At 39.2% G+C, this 19,443-nt stretch overlaps 1 protein-coding gene across 1 annotated transcript in view; it reads right to left on the reverse strand.

Moving 5' to 3' along the window:
• Positions 1-19,443, reverse strand: part of PIGU (phosphatidylinositol glycan anchor biosynthesis class U) — a 591,944-nt gene that overhangs the window by 78,086 nt on the left and 494,415 nt on the right. Inside the window, exon 11 of the mRNA XM_044090281.1 lies at positions 5,040-5,182. Coding sequence (XP_043946216.1) covers positions 5,040-5,182 — 143 coding nt within the window. The remainder of the gene's footprint in view (positions 1-5,039; positions 5,183-19,443) is intronic.

The raw sequence follows: 19,443 nt of genomic DNA on the forward strand, positions 1-19,443 counted from the left end.
TCCAACTCCTGAATAATGCGACCACCCCTAGTCCTCCATGCCCTGGCAGTATGGCTCAACTGTCTGCTCTCATCCTATCTGTGGCCAGCCTCATTCATTTAGTATTCTAATGTAGTGCAGCAACTGTCTTATCCTTACTGACTTGTTCACTGCTTCTGTCAATCGATAGTACAACCTACAAAAGATGAAAATATTTAAGAAACATGGAGGCTAACCTCTCACATTAGCCCACTGTTGGCAGTCATCATACCTCCACCCACCACATCAATCACAATGCCACTAAGCACACAGCGCATGCTGAGGCTGTAAATAAAAAAAACACTGCCCACATCTCCTAGAACACACTCAAAGGTCTCAGCCTTCAGTGCACAAGGCTACTCCTATTCCTTCTCCACTTACACATACCACACCTACATACAGATAACCAAAGGGTTACCAAAAAAGCAGGCCTAAGCCCATAAGGTTCCTTAATTCTATATTTGTCATAGGTGACTCTATAGTTAGGCTTACAGGCTTCACAATCATTAGACAGGGCAAGAACAGGGAGACTTTAGGCTACATGTCCAGTGTCAGGATCCTCAATGCCACAAGGGCCCTAAGGTCCATTAAACCAGACAAGTATGACTACAGCCTAGTGGTGCCCCATGTGGGAGAAAATGACCTGAGGCACTCCACCCAGAGGGACATGTAGAGAGACTTGATGGAACTTACTATGCATGTGTTAGAGGTAGGAAAGACAAGGGTCTTTACTAGTATCTTGACATCACCAAGAATGATGCCTAGATACCAAGCCACGATAGTTAATAACTGGCTAAGTAGTTAGTGTTATTCTAAGGGGATCCAATATGTGTTGCTCTGTGATGAGATGGTAGACAAGACTTCCTTTTTTTCATAAGGGTTGGCTTATACCTTTCATACCAGGGCTTCCACATATGGGATAAAGCCTTTGCTGAACCACAGAGCCTTGTTAAGCAGAGTTTCCCTACTGGACATTTTTGCATAGTAAACTCAGACCCAGATTTGGACAATATCATGGTGTCACTATTCAATGCTAGATGTCTAAATAGAAAGATGCCAGAACTTGAGGCGCTCTTGCAACTTGAACACATTCACATTAGTGTAGTTACTGAGATATGGTTTCAATGCAATGACAGCACTCCCTCTATACCAGGGTTCAGCACCTATCAAACCTTCAAGCCCTCGGATAACTGGAGGAGTTTCTGTACTTGCCGGAAACATCATCACCACTTGTCAAATTACCTATAACCCAAACTTGGAGCTCCAAGTCACCCTTAATAAATGCAACTATTACTTCATTGCTAGCTACAGATCTCCAACAACATCCTCCAAGGATCATGGAAATTACCTTTTACCATTAAGGGGTTAAATATACATTAAAAAAAACTTCTTAGTAGGAGTTTTCAATTACCCAAGTTTTGATTGGCACACTAGCACCTCCAAAAACAGATAAGCTCAGCATGTCTTAGAGTGTGTTAATATAAATGCATCTGATCAAATTGTAAAACTACTCACTATAAACTCTAATATCCTTGACCTGGTCCTTACCAAACTATCCCGACTGTACTCAACCCAGACACTCCACATCCCTAGTTAAATCTGATCACGTGTCAGTCATCCTCTCTGTCAGGCTTAGTGGTACTACCTCATCACCAAATGAGACCATCTATGGGTACTTCACCAGGGCAAACCTACTTTAGCTTTTAAAAGATCTTCACAAAATTCCCAACAATCTCCTGCAAATGGACTAAACTGAGAGGGCCGACACATTCACATCCAATTTTTCCAGCATCTAAATAGCTGCAGAGAGAGGTATGTACCCATCTGATCCCCCCTATCTCAAGACTCACTGAAACATTCCAGCAAAGAACTTAACAGAACTATTAGAAAATGTAAAGCAGGGTACAAATTTAAGGTCACTACAGATACCAAAGGTAACTGCACATTTTTCTTCAGTTGTGTCAGGAAATTAACAAATAATGTTCAAGAATACCTTGAGCTTACCCATAATAATAATATCACATATTCCAATCTCAAGGATTTAGCCAATATATCATCAGACAAATTTTAGTGCAAACTTTACCCCACCTACTGATGTAGCAGCATCCACTATCCGTACTCAGACATTACCTTGGAACAAGTCTTCGAATCCTTGACAAAGCCTAAAAATAACCTTTCTATGGGACCACATAACATACCAGGCTATATTCTCACCAGTGCCAAGTATGCTGTATCCAAACCTCTATTTAAACTGTTCAATCTCAACCTATCTACAGGGTTTGTCCCTGATGCCTGGTGAATAGCAACTGTGGCTGCTCTAACCAAAGGGCTCCCTTTGTACAGACGCAGGTAATTATAGGCCCATCAGCCTCATAAACCTTCTAAGCAAAGCCTTAAAATGTATTTTAGCATGCAAGAGTACAGTGGAAGGATGACTTCCTTGTCTCTTGCAAACATTTATTCAGACACAGTCAACTTAACTAATCTAGACTCTACTTAGTTTGGTTTTGTGAAAGGCAGGTCCTATCTCATGAACCCTGTAAGCTTCTTTGAAAAGGTTACAGAGACTGTAAACAGTGGTCACTCTATACATGCTACTTACCTTGACCTGGCCAAAGCTTTTGACACTATCCTCTCATGTTACTACTATGGAAAAGCTAGACAAACATAATGTAAACCTCTAATGTTGTCCACTGTTTTACAAACTGGCTGTCCAACAGATGTCAAGTAGTGCAAGCTGCTGGCACTCTCTCTGAATGTAAAACTGGAATGAGTGGGGTACAGCAGGTGTCCATGCTGGGCCTTCTCCTGTGTGACATTTATTTTGCAGACATCCAAGCCAAGCCAATATCCCTGAAGTGTAGCTGACCAAGCCTGGTAACAACTGCAAGCTGGACACTTATCTGCTCATCCTCTGATAGTAACCAGATCCAAAAAAGTTTGGAAAATGCACATCCCTGTTGTTTTAAGCTAAATGAAAAAAGTGCAGCATAGTAGCATTCATCAAAAAAAGCTGCTTCCACGTCATAAAAATCTTCATATGCTATAAATGGTACTCTCCTCTTCAAAACCGATAAGGTCAAAAGAGACCTAGACACATATGTGGACAATACTCTCCAATTTGATCATCATGTTTCCACCACGGTCATGGAATTCTTCTATCTGGCCAAGTTAATGTTCAAGGTAATATCTTCAACATCAAAAGAAGTCATCCTTTTACTATCAGACACATCACTGAATATAATGCTCCCTTTGGTATGGATAAATAAAGTCATATTACTCATCTAGAAAAACCATAAAGATACTTTACCAAGAAAATTAAAGACCTTAAATCCTTCAACTACTTAGATAGATTAGCACAACTCTCCTTACTTTAGTAGCCTAACGGCTGCTCTGAGGTGACCTGTGTCTCACCTCTTGAGACATGAAAGACCCAATTTATTTTACATCACATTTCTTTACCAGTGACTCCACAAACACCCACAATAGGGCCCTAAATTTACACCAACAAATAAACAAGACTCTACAGAGGAATAGGCTTCTAACTCAAAGTATTCTCAGCCTATGAAATAAGTCATCATTACAGGTCAAGCAAAGTACTACTTTTGTCTGCCTTTAAGGGTAATCTTGATAATGGGATGGGTAGACAAAAATTTACACCAGGATTATCATGTACAGCCCTGCTTCATTTGTCAGGTTGGCTTTTCAAGTACTCATAAAGGATGGCAAGAGCTTTTAAATGCATCTGCTTAAAAGTGTACATGGTTAGACCTCTTACTGCACCTGTGAACAGTTTTAGTGTTGTTCCTATATCAGGCAGAATGGTCCAGGGGTGGTAGGTTTTGCCTCCAAGAATGCTTTCACTGGAGGCCTATTCAGTCTTCTGGGTGTGGTCAAGTAGATTTTGATCTAGTGGTCCACTGTGTAGAATACCAAATCCAAAACACACCTCCAACTGCAAATTAAGGACTGCAAGGGAAATATGATGTCACAAGGGTTACGTTCTTTGCAATAAAGAAACACTAGACCTCACAGAGTCTGTAAGTGGTAACCATATAACTATATAAAATGACTATTAAAGCCAAAACAGGAGCAGGACTAGAGGATAAATGGAGGAACTATATTCATCACAATAATCGCAGTTGCAGGAATTCACAATATAAATGGAACATTGCCAAACGATTTTAGTTTAATGTTAAGAAATTTACCGTACCTTTTTTCAATTTACCTTTTCAAAGATTACTTCATTTACTGTTTCTGTCTGCATTCTTTACTAACTGTTTTTGTGTTACATCATTCACTGGTTTGTATTCTAGATCACCCATAACCCCATGCAATGGTGACCACCTGTACTGCTGTCTTAATCACAACTCCAAGGTCATCAAATCTCAAAGAAGGTTAAGACCCTAGGTCTAAAAATTCTGGTTGATTAGCCAGTCTGGATAAAATCACTTTTGTCGTAACAGTTACATCTACAATAAGTAATAACACTACCAAACAGATTAAAAATAAAACATGGCGCACCCTCGTATCCCATGACTCAAAATATTTTCATTATAAGGTAGAAAAACGTCAGTGATTACTCCCTTCTCCAGCATTCATCAGCCTCAAACTTGGTGCACCACTACTGTTTGAAATTAATGCATTCATACTTTTCCCCCCTCTGAACTGTAATGGTACATGACAACACTGCTGCCAAAGAAACTAAATGCACCCATATGTCATCAACTAGATGACTTGATGAACTAGTATTACTGTAATTTATTTTTCTCATAAGCTTTGTTTTGCATACAGCATTGCCTTGGTTTTAACATTATGTTGCCTCCTTCTTCTTCTACCACATATACCAGAGTTGGCCAAAATGTGTGTTCTTCTTTAACTGCTGTAATAGTACCAACAATTTTTTAACTGAAGCAAACACATATTCCAGTTCATAATTTTACACTTGCAACAAATAGACCGGAATTGTTTCACTCAGTACATTTGTTTAATTATACTTAGAATCACTGAAGTATACTTACCTGACCCACATTAAAAACCAGTGTTATGGCATAATAAAAATTAGAGTTGGCACTTCCTGCATAAATCCAGAGATGCCACAGTACTGGAAACAGCATAGAGCACACGATAATCATGCAGGTTACCACAAAGATGTTCCGAAGAACTGCAAAAGAAAGTGAAGAGCCTGATTAATTGCTCAGATATGCGAAATGTGAACTTATTACACTGGATAAAGGACCATTCTGCATACTATTTAGGTACACAACAGCAGAAGATGAGCATGCTAACAGCAGAATATTCTACAACTGGTTCATATTCTCTCTTTTTAGATGAGAGTACTGCCCACACACATACAAACACACATACACAGAGTCACAATTAATAAGTTTTGATGTAAAATTCCATAAAGTGGATGATGACTGCTAATCGTCACTGCTTCAGGCCACTCCCTCAAAAAAAAAATTAAATAATGGCAATCATAATGATAACAATACATACGTACTAACCAAAGTAGTTGGTCTAACAGGAGGTCTTTGGAAATGAGTAGGTAAATCTTTTGATAACCACAGCTTTGAGCAATTCTGAAATGTATTGTCTCTGTATTTATAGGTAAATGTAGCTCCGGCTGTTGTACATTATAACATAATCCGTAAGACCAGGAGGGTGCACACAGCCCCTGTACTCCCTTCAAGTGAAAATGTACAATTTGTAAGACAGAGTAAACAAAAACACACACAAAAAACGCAATTATATACAACTGTCAGAATTATAGGAAAAATTCATCTGCTGCTGTGAGACAGCTCGAGGAAGGCAAAGACGCAAGGGATCAGAAGGCTAACTCCTTAAGTACTAAGATGCCAAAATGGACATAACTTTAGGAATAAGCAATAATGTTTACTGAAGGTGTGACCAATGTAGTCACAGCACAAATGTCTGCAACTGTGATATTTCAGAAGCATGTAAAAGTCGCCAGCCACTTGCCTCTGACAGCAGCATTCTTCCAGTGACTGGCTCAATTAGCAAACTACTGGAATGGGTTTACTTAGCAACTGTGAGCCTCTCTTTTCCCTGAACAAAGAAGACAAACAACTGCCTTGTCTTTCTGAAAACATAAACCCTCTACAGGTAAAAAATGAGCTTCCAGTGAATATACTCTTCTGTGTGGCAAACAAGTCCTGGGTGCCCCACTTCCAGAAGACTCTGACTAGGCAGGACTTCTGAATCTTCAGCTCCAGGAGTAGAAGACTGGAGTTGAACCTCAAGAAATCCACTACATCGTTCATTTCCTCCTAAGGTTTTGATGGCTATTTCAGTAATGCCCTTTCTGTCGTGCAATGCGAGGACCTCATTATCTCTCTCTCTGCACAAGGGTAAGAGTATATGCCGGCTTCTTTGTTTGCATAACATACAAAAGCCTGGCTGACTGACCAGAACAGAAGGGCTTAAGGTCCGAGTTCCCCTTTCTCCCTTTCCTTTGCTTTCAGGGAAATTAATATGGTCCACAGCTTGAGCTGTGGAGGTCCATTTTCCCTTTAAAAGGGGAGAAACTAAGGTGAGCTCTTCAACCTGTTTGGGAAGAATCCATTGACAGGATTGGTTCTGCTATAAAAAGGGAAGATCCACATTTAGATCGGCATGGCATATCCACCATTACATGGTTCATTGGCAAAAGTATGTGAGACATTAAAAATGACTTTTTAGTCAATTACAAGTCCCTATCTACCCATGGCAACATAAGCATCCTTAGACATGTGAAAAGAGCTGTGAAGGTCAAGGTTCTGGGCCTTGTTTTCTGCTGTGTAAGAAAATGACACTGAAGATACTCTAATTTTGAGTCTGGGATGAAAAAGGACTTTTCCCAGCATATGGAATCCTCTAGGGCCTGCAAACACAGAAGCACTCAAGTTAATCATAGTAGTAGAAAGTCCCTCAATGCTGCCAGTAAAATCCAGTCAAGGCAGTGGAAGACATTTAGGGCTTCTCTTGTAAGAGCTTTGCCATCATGAATAGTACCTTACTAAACACTCTGGGCATAGCGGATAGACAAAAAAGCAGCACTTTGTATTGAAAACTGTGCACACACACAGCAAACTAAAGGATCCCCCTTTGCACACTTCAGACCGATAAACCTTCTCTGAAGGAAGAACAAGTTCTACTGTCTCTTTATGGAGTAAGGATTTGCAGGGCCTATTGCAAGAGCCCTGCAGATACCATCTGGGCAGCACGTTTATATAGAAAGATCTAACAGGTCCAAGATGAGGTCAACCATGACCAAACTCACATTCCCATACAGATGACTCACTAAGACAGGACTAATTCAGAGAAGCAGCTTTGCATGGGAGGTCCTGCAACATAGAAAGGACTGCAACTGCTGGACCATCTGAGGTGTGCCTTTTTAAATGGAATCAGAGAGAAAAGAACTACAAGCGAGAATGAAGTCTGGGGCAACAGAGAAACCCTCTATTGTATTTAATATGCATTTCCTGTTCTGAAGAGTTTACTTATACTTCTTCGGTAGGTGGTACTTTGCAGCACTGTAGTAGAAAAATGTAATGTTACAATATGTTGAATGGTGCAAGTTAGCAATGCACTTTTGAAGGGTTTTTGCCGTTTCTTCGTTGTGGTGTGACCATGGAGTTAGTAAATATAATTTACAGGTGTGTGTGTGTGTGTGTGTGGGGGTCCCCACATGGGGGTGCAGGTGACCTTGTCCCCTGGAAAAGAAAAACCTGTTTTGTATTTTTTTAGGGTTTTAGCTCACTTTTTTGGAATCTTTTGGGAAATGATGAGGTGAAAAACTGCCTGGGCGACTCATATGTAAACCGTTCTGGAGATCTCCAAGAAGGCTTGCTCAAACAGGGTGTCCTTTAAAGACGTATTCAGAACAACCTGCCAGTCAGTATTCATTATTAGGACATGAGAGATGAAGTGACATCTTTAAGGGAAGGTATATTCCTTTAACTATGGACTTAGTCATAGCATGGTCACTGTCTAGCTAGAGTGTACCAGTGGCATAGAGGGATGAAGCCCTGACTACAGCCCAGGCAACCTGAATTCAGTTTGTGGCTCAGGTGCTTGACATTGCAAACAGGGAGGATGGGCATACCCATCCTTGGGGAGAGGGATGCTGGTTACTGCCCAGCTTTGCTCAATGGCTCCAAAGACAGGGATTTGCAGGAGAGCAGAAGTTTCTCATGCAGTAAGGTCTGGGTTGGGAGGACATGAGTATGGCTGCCCAAGCTGGTGATGATAGCCCCTGCCAACAAATGAAGAAAATATGATTGACCTAAAAGGGGGCAATAGTGTCTCTCCCTGTGATGCGACTGCTCACATCACCCATTATATTATGGTGGGGGGTGGGTAGGGGTTAGGGTTAAATAAAAAAATGAACTCATTCTCTCTTTGCTAGGTGACAGCACACAGCACTCTCATTGTTGCATGGAAAATGGCCCCTTAGAAGCTTGAGGGTCAGTAGGCACAAAGGCAAAACCAATACTATAAAGAAATGAAAAGAAGTTACATAAACACCTATCATAGAATCCACAACACAGATCATTCCATATCTCCTTAATTCTAGGATCATGGAGATCAGCAAGATTTTCCAGAATTTGATCCACAATCAAAGAATGGAATCTAGACAAGTGAGACAAACAACTCAGAGACCCAAGTTCCAGGATGGAAAAGGAAAAGACCCTCTTTCCAACCCTATCCAATCCCTTAGACTCCTTAGCAGGCTGTAAGGAGAGAAGGTGCTGATGTCTCTGGAATGTAAGCCAGACTAAAGATATTATGGTGCAGTCTGCCCTAGGATACTTGCTAACAATATTAATCTATCTGATGGAGGCTTGTTAGATGGCACCTGCCTTCTTGGGAGCATAGAAAATAGAATCCATATGCTTTCCAGTTACACATAATATTCTTGTAATCCATCTTTCAGGAGACTTTCCTTATGGATAATGACTAACTTTATATTTCTGATTGAGGCATCTCTGGGGGAAAGCACAGGCCATTCCACAGATGGGTATATAATATAATGAGCCTCTCTTCAAATGAGGGATCAAAATACAGCACAGCTACAGAGGGAGAGATCTTGTGTTCCTTATCAGTACCATACACAAAATCCTTAATATTCACTGAGTTTCAGCAAAAACAGGTAATGGGAGAACCTCCCTTACCCTTAGCTTCAGTAGGGGGCAGCCTGAGCTCATTTGGTACATGACTTAGTGAGTGCAAGATATGTAAGCATTGGTGCCGGGTGGTAGGACACAAATAATGGGAAAAGTGCATGACAGAGGTGGTTCTGGGTTACATGAGGCCTTCATGGAGCCTTGTGCTGGCACCACAACATATTTCCTAAGGATATGCTCCTGCACTCTTAACTGGAAGTCCTAGCAGGCATCAAATAATGCTTGCATACCTGTCTCATCCTCATGGAACACAAAACTAAGAGGTACTACAGGAGTTCAGTCATCTGCACACTGCAACTTATTCATGACTTGTTTCAGGTTAAAGGATAAAACTCAAAGGTCCACAGTATGCCCCTAAGCCTCTGACTAGAGATTTGAGAGAGAGTTCCCATAAGTGAGTCAGGTGCACTTAGAGTTTGGATTCTCAAACAAAAGAGAAAAGAGTAGAAACTACACATGATCTTATCCAAAAGGCCAAAAACAGCAAAACCTAGGAGGACATCCCCCTCGAAAGTGACAGCCAGGTGGGCACATCTCTTGATCCTCTCATCTCTGGCTGACAAAGGTTACAAAGCTCAACCCATCACCAGATGAAGAGGAGCTCATGTCTTGTGAGGAATAAGAAGCTGTCATGAGGTCAAACAAAGCAAGAGAAGGTTGATTAATGTCCTACCTCTGTTTCCTCTACATTCTCCTCCTGGTTATGCACAAATTTAGAAAAGCAAGGCCTACACATTCCTAAGACACCAGAAAGAGGGCCAACACAGATCCTTATGTCGTGATGACTACAGGAACACTTCAAAGGTTTGGACAGTTTATGTAAAGAATGTGGAAAATGTCCTAAGAGAGTCATTAGGATTATAATCCAAACTGTGTTCAAATCTGGGTAAATAAATTGACCATATAAGTGATAAGCTTACCCTCCTGCTGTGGCTTGCGGTAATATAACATGTGGTGGCCAAATGTCAGCAGATTCTATCTTCACGTTGTTTGCACTGTGTCCTTTTGGGATTTTCTAAACCAAATATCCTTTGCTTCCCTTTGGTTAATGGCAAAAGACATTTGACAGGCTGAGAATTTAACCCAAACAGTTGTGAGTGCCTTGACGTCCTGGTCAATCTGCTGCAACCTGTGTTTTCATTTTAATTCAAACATGGTGGAAGACGTGAGGAGCTCCAGTAGTGATAGAAGAGGAAAAAATAGAAGGCAAATTTGCAGTAGTAAGGGGCTACTGGCAAGGGATGCCTAGAAGGGAAAATATAATAAAACAGTGTGGATTTCTGAATACATTTATACGAAAGATGTGAATTCAGTAGCAGGAACTCTGATATAATTTACATATTATTCCCCAAAATAACTAGACTAAATTTGATAGAAATTATATTTCACAGGAACATGTCCACTTAATTGAAAACTTTGATACACATCCAATAAATATTTAAGATATTTGCCAATAATTATTACACTGGCAATTTTCCACCTACCTGTTTAAAAGCGAAATTTAAGGAACGGGCAGTAGAACTTATCTGGAAGCTACTACAGAAGACAGAAAGTACTCCAGAAGTTACAGCTTGTAAGTTGGATACAATGAAAGTGGACTTTAAAAATAGGGTACAAATCAAAGAAAAAGATCTGGTTAAGAAGTAATACAAATGATTTAGACGGACTAACAAAGGTCAAAATATTGCAAAATAAGGGGAGTCTTACAGAACAAGAGGAGGCACAACTGCAGAATGCTAAAGAGAAAATAAGGGAGTACCTGGATAATATGCATGAGTTTAGAAAGATTGCTGTTAAGCAAGTATTTTTTTGGTAATAACTCCAGAGCACAAAAACGTTTGTCACAATGCCAGAAAGCAGAAAGGGTTGCTGATAAACTTAAGAAGCTTATAACAAGAAAAGTAACCAGAGATTCTGTAGCAGTATTAAGAAATATTTCAGAAATTTTACGAATATTTGTATAAAGCAGAGAAAAAAAAGCACAAATGGAAAATATTTATGGAAGACTTAAATATGCCAAGATTAGAGGTGGATGAGGCTCAGTAACTAATAGTTAAAATAGGAGGAGATGATATAAAAATGGTGATGTACAACCAATGTACAGGAAAATCCCCAGGAATAGATGGTATTCTTGTGGAAGATTGGAAGTTAGGAGGGAAGAAAGTGATAAAAATCAAAAAGGTTTGTTCGACAGTATTTTAAAAGGAGGGGAGGCACCCAACATTTTGGAAAAAGCTGTGGTGACTGTAATACCTAAAGATAGTAAAGACCTATCTGATACAGCTTCATATAGGACAATCTCAATTCTAAACCCATGATTATAAAAATGTTTATGTCTATAATGGCTAAAAGAATAGCAAAGGTGATGTCAAAATTGATAGCTATGGACCAATGTGGTTTTTTGGAGGGGGAGCATTTGACAACATTAACAGAACAATGATGATCCGAAGGGAAGCAGAATGGTTGAAAATACTGCTGTTATTGGTAGGTCTTGATGCACAGAAAGCATCTGACAGAATAAGCTGGGATTTTATGAGTAGGGCAATGAAAGCATCTGCATGTCCTGATACAATAACAAGGTTAATTAGAAGGATATATGAGGGATCAGAGGCAAAAATCAAGGTGGGAAGGTTCCTTTCTAAGTTGTGTCTGAGTAGAGGAACCAGGCAGTGGAGTCCTCTTTCCCCTTTGTTATTAGGGTTGTATTCAAAACCACTGATAACGAAAGTAAGGAACTCAGAAATATAAGGAAATAATTTGTATGGTGTTCAAGAAAGGTGGCACTATTTGCAGATGATATTATTTTGTACCTGATGGAACCAGAAAAGGACATCTCAGTGTTGTGAAATATTCTGAGATAGTTCCAAAAGGATATAGCTATAAACTATGTGCCCACACATGAATTAGTTCAGCAATACCCATATTTATGGGACATGATAAAATGAAGTATTTAGGGTATGGATTAAAAAGGATTCTGTTATGGCAGCTAAGGATATGTGTGAAGCGACTAAACAAAAGATAAAACAAAATCTGAGAAACTGGAAGCTCTTGTCTCTGGACATGGATAGCAAGATACAAGCAGTAAAAATGTTTTTAGTCCCTTTAGTTTTATACAAAGGTCAGGCATATTTTTATCAACCAGAGAAGTTGTGGACAGTAATTAATAAAGAATTCAAGGATAGTATCTGGGAGGGGAACAGGTTAGCGTCAAGTGGGTTAAAATGATCCTCCCAACAGAACAAGGAGGTTTAGGATTACCTGATTTGAAGGAATATTTCGCAGTTATACAGTTATGCATAACACAAGCAGAAAGCTACAATTCAAAATGGAAAAGAGTGATGATGAAGTAGGGGCTAATTGAAGAAATAAGGAAAGAATGGAATTTTGGATGCAGATCCCTAAATAGGATAACAACAGTCATACAGAATATTATATTCATAAAGTAGCAGAAAATATACTAAGAACTAAGCCAACATGGGACTGGAAAAAAAGAGATTCTGCTGATAGGATTCTACAATCAGAGGTACACATATGCAAGAGGAAGCTGGCAAAGGAACCAAGGTATTTGGAAGAAATAATTAGAGAAGGAAAGGTAATAAAATGTGAAGAGGCCAAGACGACATTTGGATTGCAGGCTAGTGACTGACCTCCCTATCAGGGATTGATATCAGAAAATAGACAAAAAGAAAGGCATAGGGGAGCACTAAATTAAAGACCTGTACTGGTTGAGATTTTAACTGAATCTAGAGCAGAATTAAAAATGGGAAAATTAGTAAGGCATATACAATATTGCATGGTAACTATAGGAATCAATCAAAAGCAGTCAGAAAAAATTGGGAAGAGAAATTAGATATGCAGTTCACAAAGAAACAGGGAGGACATATGTATAGCTCCCAAATATGTAATAAAGTCTAGAAGATTTAGGATTTTTCCCTGTAAGTGTTTGCATAGATACTTTTATACCCCAACCAGACTGCAAATATTTTTTCCTCAGGTAGATGAGTAATGTTGGAGGTGTGATGGGAAAGAAACAGAAAACTGAGAACATATGTTTTGGGAGTGTAATGAGTTGGCAGACTTTAAAAATTCCTTACAGAGTACTCTGTCAGGAATACTAGGGGAGCAAATGAGTGTAACTAAGGAAACATTTTTTTAGCTGGGATACAGGCTCTGAATTGCCTAGACATGCTAACGCCTTGTTAAGTTTAATTCTTGTGGCTGCTAAAAAAGCAATTACTAGAAAATGGAAATCAATGTATAAACCAACAATACTTGAAGTAGTGAATATTGTAACAGACATAAAAGATCAGGAAATAGGATCTTTAGAAAAGGGTAACAATACCTAAACCAACTATACTTGAAGTAGTGAATATTGTAACAGACATAAAAGATCAGGAAGTGGGATCTTTAGAAAAGGGTAGGAGTAAATTACATAGAAAAAATGGCAATTGTGGGAGCAATACATGCAGAAAAAATATTTTGGAGGCTAAATGAGGTTTAAGAGAAGACAGGAATTGAATAATTTGAGAGAAGACAGGAATTGAATAATGTATGCAATGTTGCTTAGATTATACACCATACATATTGTTATATATCCTATAATGTTTGTAAAAGTGAATTTGTTAATATGGTTGGATCACTTTTATACAAATGTAAGGAATTAAAGAAAAAAAAGTGTTTTTAATCCTCCTACACATCCTACTTTAAATGTATTGGAGAAAGTTATTTTTGATTATCTTTACAATTTACAAGTTAATGTAATAAATCAAGATCACACGTCAATAATTTGAATAAAAGAGAAAGGGAGGTTTACCAGCAGATTAAGAACAAGACAACTCGTATAATGAAGCCTGATAAAGGAGGAGGGATAGTCATGTACGAGTCTATGGAATACAGTAATGAGATTTTTAACATTTTGAGAGACTATAATACTTATACGAGTGTTTCCATTAACAAAGTGCATATTAGTTACAGGAGGATCGACTCATTTTTAGAAGACTTTTTTTATAGAGGGTTTGATTTCAAGTGATACTTATGACTTTTTGAAAGTTAGCAATCCAAAAATTCCAACCATGTTTGGTATCCTCAAAGTACGTAAAAACGTTGAGCACCCCTTTTAGACCCATTGTCTCAGCACGTGGTTCTAAAACTCACCCCATTGGGATATGTATTGATGAATGGTTGAAACAAGTTTACAGTAAGGTTTCCCACCTGTTAGTGGATTCTTGGGACATCTTGGGGAAGTTAAAGAATGATTTGTGGAACAAAAGTGATTTTTTAACCACTGACATGGTGGATCTTTTTACCTTGACCCCGAGGGACGATGGGTTAGAACATTTTTTTTAGAAGCATTAAAAATTACAGACTTCAACAGATCTAAAATAATGCTCTTACATGATTTAATGACTATGGTTTTAGATTACAATTTTATACACTTTGAAGGGGAAATATTTAGACAAAGTAAGGGGGATAGCAATGGGGGCATCTTTCTTCCCGATTTATGCCAACCTAATACTCCTAGAATGAGAAAACACTCATATTTTTCAGAGACAGTTTAATAAATACATCAAATTCTATTGTAGTCTTCTGAATGACATATTTATTTTATGTTAGGGGAATGAAGAACAAATCCAGGATTTTATGTATTATTTGAATAGGGTAGCAAAGTTTTTTAAAGTTTACTCACAAATACGACAAAGTGAAGTAAAACAGAAATGATTTATTAGCAGAGTTACATAAAGTGGATTAACATGTTTTTGGTTAGGGGTTACCCTGGCAAACATATTCAGGACCTGATTCAGTATGTGTACAACCATTGGTGCACAATATTCACTACTTCAAGTATAGTTGCTTCCCTCTTAATAGTTGGAATAACAGGGATAGGAGAGGGGACATCTAATAATAAGAATTACAAGAGAGGTTTAATTGTAGAATTTGGATCGAGTTTGGACGAGATCACATCCATCGTGAGGAAGAATTGGAATATTTTTAAATTAAATTCTGATTTACATCAATTTCTAGGTCCAGAACTATGTTTTATTTTTAAGGCAGGAGCCAGTCTTAAACAAAGGTTTGAGATGAATGAAGGGATGTCACAGAATAAGACACATGATTTAGTGACTAAGAAGTGTGGGCGTTGCAATCAGTGTTCATACATTTTAGAAGCTAAGACCATTACACTTGAGAACAGATTACACTCTAAGTTGATTTTTATGAAAGGTAACTGTCAGACTAGTAAGGTGATTTACTTAGCTACGTGTGTTTCCTGCCCAGCCTTTTATGTGTGCAAAACTGATTGACCTTTCCGAAAAAGAATTTATGAGCACCTTTACAATACAAGGAAAAAAAAAACAAAACAACACATTATTCAAACATTCATTGATATGCCCTAGTTTTTTTGAAATTCACCTTTGCTATTCTGGACAATGTTAAGGGTAACCCTAGATGTAACAAAAGTTCCCTACTCCTAGATGAGAAGAAGTCAAATGGCAGTTTAAATTACAAGCTTCATTTTCTCCTGGAGTTAATGAACACATTTCATTGCAACCCATTTTAAATAAAAGAGCAACCATGTATAAATCAAAGTCTCTCAACACTTTACACTTTTAATAATTTACTATTTCAATATTTTATTTTTTTTTATGATTACTAAGGGTTATATTAGCGTTAAATATTCACATATTTACAATATCTGATTTTTTATTATTTCATATTGAATAAAGGTCAAAAGGTGTTGTGCTTTAACTTGTTTGATTGTAAATTGTTTAAGTGTTTTACAATTTACTGGTTAATTAATTGTTTTATCTATAGGGATATAAAAAGGGGATACACAATGGTATATGTAGATTCTGATGAAGTCTCGTTTTTTTGGAGGACAAAAGCGCTTAATCTTTTATTGTTTTTTATTAAAGTCTTTTGAGTCTGTGGAATTGGAGCTTTTTCCTTGGTGTTTTTACGTTAGTTGCAACTCTTCATTTTGACATTTGTAAGTTTGCCTATGTCACAAGTGATAATTCAATAAAGGTGTTTAAAAAAAAAAGGTGAAGACATCATAGTGGGCACTGGCGAAGGCTACCCTGAAGCGTTCTACAAATCCTGAAACCTGAGCCAGGATTGTCACTTCACAATAATGCCTGACCCCACTGCCCTCGTTGCTTCAGCTGAGCATTATGTAATAATCTCATAACTAGCACTGTAACTGTATTCATGGCGGCCACTTGTGACTCTACCTACTTTCACGTGGCAGCTTTTTCAATTATGTTTCTAGTGGGTTTTTTTTCTTAGATGCATCTGAAACTTTAACGTATATGTCTCTGACCGTAAGTTAGTGCAAAGCATTAAGGCTATGAACTTTTATTGTGCTACCTCCTGTGGTACAGTTAGGAAAACCAAACCACCAAACCAGCATCCAACTAGACTTGATAAAAAAATACTGGGAAAACCAAACCACCAAACCAGCATCCAACTAGACTTGATAAATAAAAAATACTGGTGGTACAGTGTTTGATTTCTTTAGCCTTCATTTATTTACTGTGTGACCTTGTTCAAGTCCCTTAATTCAAACAGTGTTTTGGGGCAACTGGGAATTTGGGCTACTTTTGTCAATGATCCCCTGAAATGCAAGCCTAGTAACTAGTAATTACCCAAGTAATTAATGACTATAATCAGAAAGGTACTTGACACATATATGCGCTTGCCTAGGCTCATAGGTAGGTACTAGGCTATCGGCCCTAGGTCCTATACAAGCCTAGCCAAAAAGGTACCCTGGCTTTCGCCACCTAAGAAAATTATTTTCCTGTGCCCCTGTCGAGCAGAGCCACAGAGGTGATCCCAGGGTGAATTTCCTATTTCCCATCCAATCATCAAGATTTTTCTTGAAGAGTGCTAATGAGGAGCTTTGTTTGATATAGGCAGGTAGTTTGTTCCAGAGTATGGGAAGTCTCTGGGACAGGAATCTATCCCTCCAGCATGTTCTGTTTATTGTGATGACAAGGTTTAGGTCCCTAGAGTGTGTAGCTCGGAGGGATTGTGATTTCTATGTCCAACAGCTCTGGGTTTGACATAATGTTAGGCAGAGATGCAATGGAGTAAAGCTGGATTTTTTTGAGACGGTCTGCGTAGGGCATCTGTTTGAGGCCGGTAATCCTCTTTGTGAGGTATTTCTGCGGCCTTTCCAGTTGTTGTAGATGTCTTGTGAGGTACATACCAAAAGGGGCACTGAACTCTATAATGGGTCTAATGAGTGACGAGTAGAGAGGAACAATGACCTCTTTTTCCTGGATGAAAAACCTTTTGTGATGAGGTGTGCCACGTAGAAGGATTTCCTGACTACTGCGGTAATGTGATTATCAAAGGAGAGACTACTGTCCACCTGTATCCCAAGGTCTCATCACACTTTTGGTGTTAAGTAGACTATCACCTATGTGGTAGTTCATGGGTACAGAGTTTTTACCAAAGAGGATGACAATGCACTTTTTGGCATTGAGCTTGAGGCCATGGCTTTGACACCAGGCATCTGTCTCAGTGAGGCCCTTTTGTAGGATGCCTCTTCATTAGGATTTTTGATTATAGCTCCTAGTTTGCAGTCATCTGTGAATTTAGTTAGTCAAATACCTTCTGTGTTTGGTATCTACTTCTCTGAAGTACAGGCTAACAGGAGAGGACCCAGGACTGAACCCTGTGTACTCCACTTGTCACTGGTCTGAAGTCTGATTTGGCCCTTTTGTAGGATGTCCACATCGTTAGGAGTTTCAGTTATGGCTCCTAGTTTGCAGTCATCTGCGAACTTCATTAGCCAAAGACCTTCTGTGTTAGCCTGTACTTCAGAAAAGTAGATACCAAACAGGAGAGGACCCAGGACTGAACCATGTGGTACTCCATTTGTCACTGGTCTGAAGTCGGATTTGGAGTCTGCTACTTTCACAGTGTGAGTTCTGTCAGTGAGCCAGTTGGCAACCCATCTTGTGACATAGGGATTTATACCTGGTTTAGTGAGTTTATCTATAATTCCAGAGTTGGGGATGGTGTCAAAAGCCTTGGCTAGATCTAGACAGGCTGTGTGAACCACCTTACCCTCGTCTATGGCTTTGGTGACTGCTTCAAAGAAGTCAATCAGGTTTAGGAGACATGATCTGCCTTTTACAAACCCAAACTGGGTGGGGTCCAGAGTTTGGAGATTACCAATGTCTTTGTTGTGCCATTCAGTGGGCACAAAGCCTGAGGTGAGGCTATGATTGAACATGGTGCTTAGGTAGGGTGCCAGTTCATTCTGTAATTCATGTAGAACGCAGTCTGGGATGTTGTCAGGTCCCATGGATGCTGTGTTCTTGGCTTTGGAGAGTGTGGTTTTTACCTGTGCAGCTGTGATTACAGGAACTTTGCATTCTTCCAGTATAGAGATGGGCCCTTTAGGGGGTGAGGGGGGGTAAAGTTAGCACTGAACCTATCTGCCAGGATGTTGGCAATATCAATTGGTTCTGTATATTTAGTGTCATTGTGGTGTAACTTGGAGCAGATCCAAGTGTTGCCATTGAGATTCTTGACATAGCTATAGAATGCTTTGTCATTGTCTTTAGAATCAGTGGCGATTTTGTTTTCATAACTAGCTTTGGAGGATTGGTGGGAGGTTGGTGTAATGGTTAAGGTGCTTACCTAAGAAGCACAAGGTGCAGGGTTTGATTCTCACATGGGGTAACTGGCTAGGCTTAAAATGGCCCATAAGGGCAGTTAGCCTAGTACTAAGTTATGAATTAAGCTATGAATTTTATGAGGGATCTCAGCTTCTTACTGAGGCTGAGACCAGGGAGTTCTTCCAGTCATGGGACTTTACTCTTTTTTGCAACAATTTCTTTCTTCTGTTGTAGAGTTTGTTTATGGCAGGGGACCATCAGATTGGCTTCTTTTTTTGGAGGAATGCATCTTGGTTCTGTTAGGGATAGCACAATCCATGCACTCGTGTAAGTGCTTATAAAGTGCATTTGTGTAGGATTCAGCAGTTGTACCTCTATTGTCCATCTGCATGGGTGTCGTGAAGTTTGCCACTTCTGTCTTAAGAAGCGTGAAGTTGGCCTTGGAGGAATGTTTTACTGTGGTTTCCCTAATGTGGGGTGGGGGCGGGATGTGGATGTCTAGGCTGATTAGCTTGTGGTCGGATCTGACCAATGAGGAATTGACCTCTAGTGTGGAACACCGGTCGCTCATGTTGGTAATGACCAGGTCTAGGATATTGCTGCCCTGG

Source organism: Protopterus annectens, chromosome 12.part0 (assembly GCF_019279795.1).
Source record: "Protopterus annectens isolate FY-2018-M chromosome 12.part0, PAN1.0, whole genome shotgun sequence".
In the NCBI taxonomy this organism is placed as follows: Eukaryota; Metazoa; Chordata; order Ceratodontiformes; family Protopteridae; genus Protopterus; species Protopterus annectens.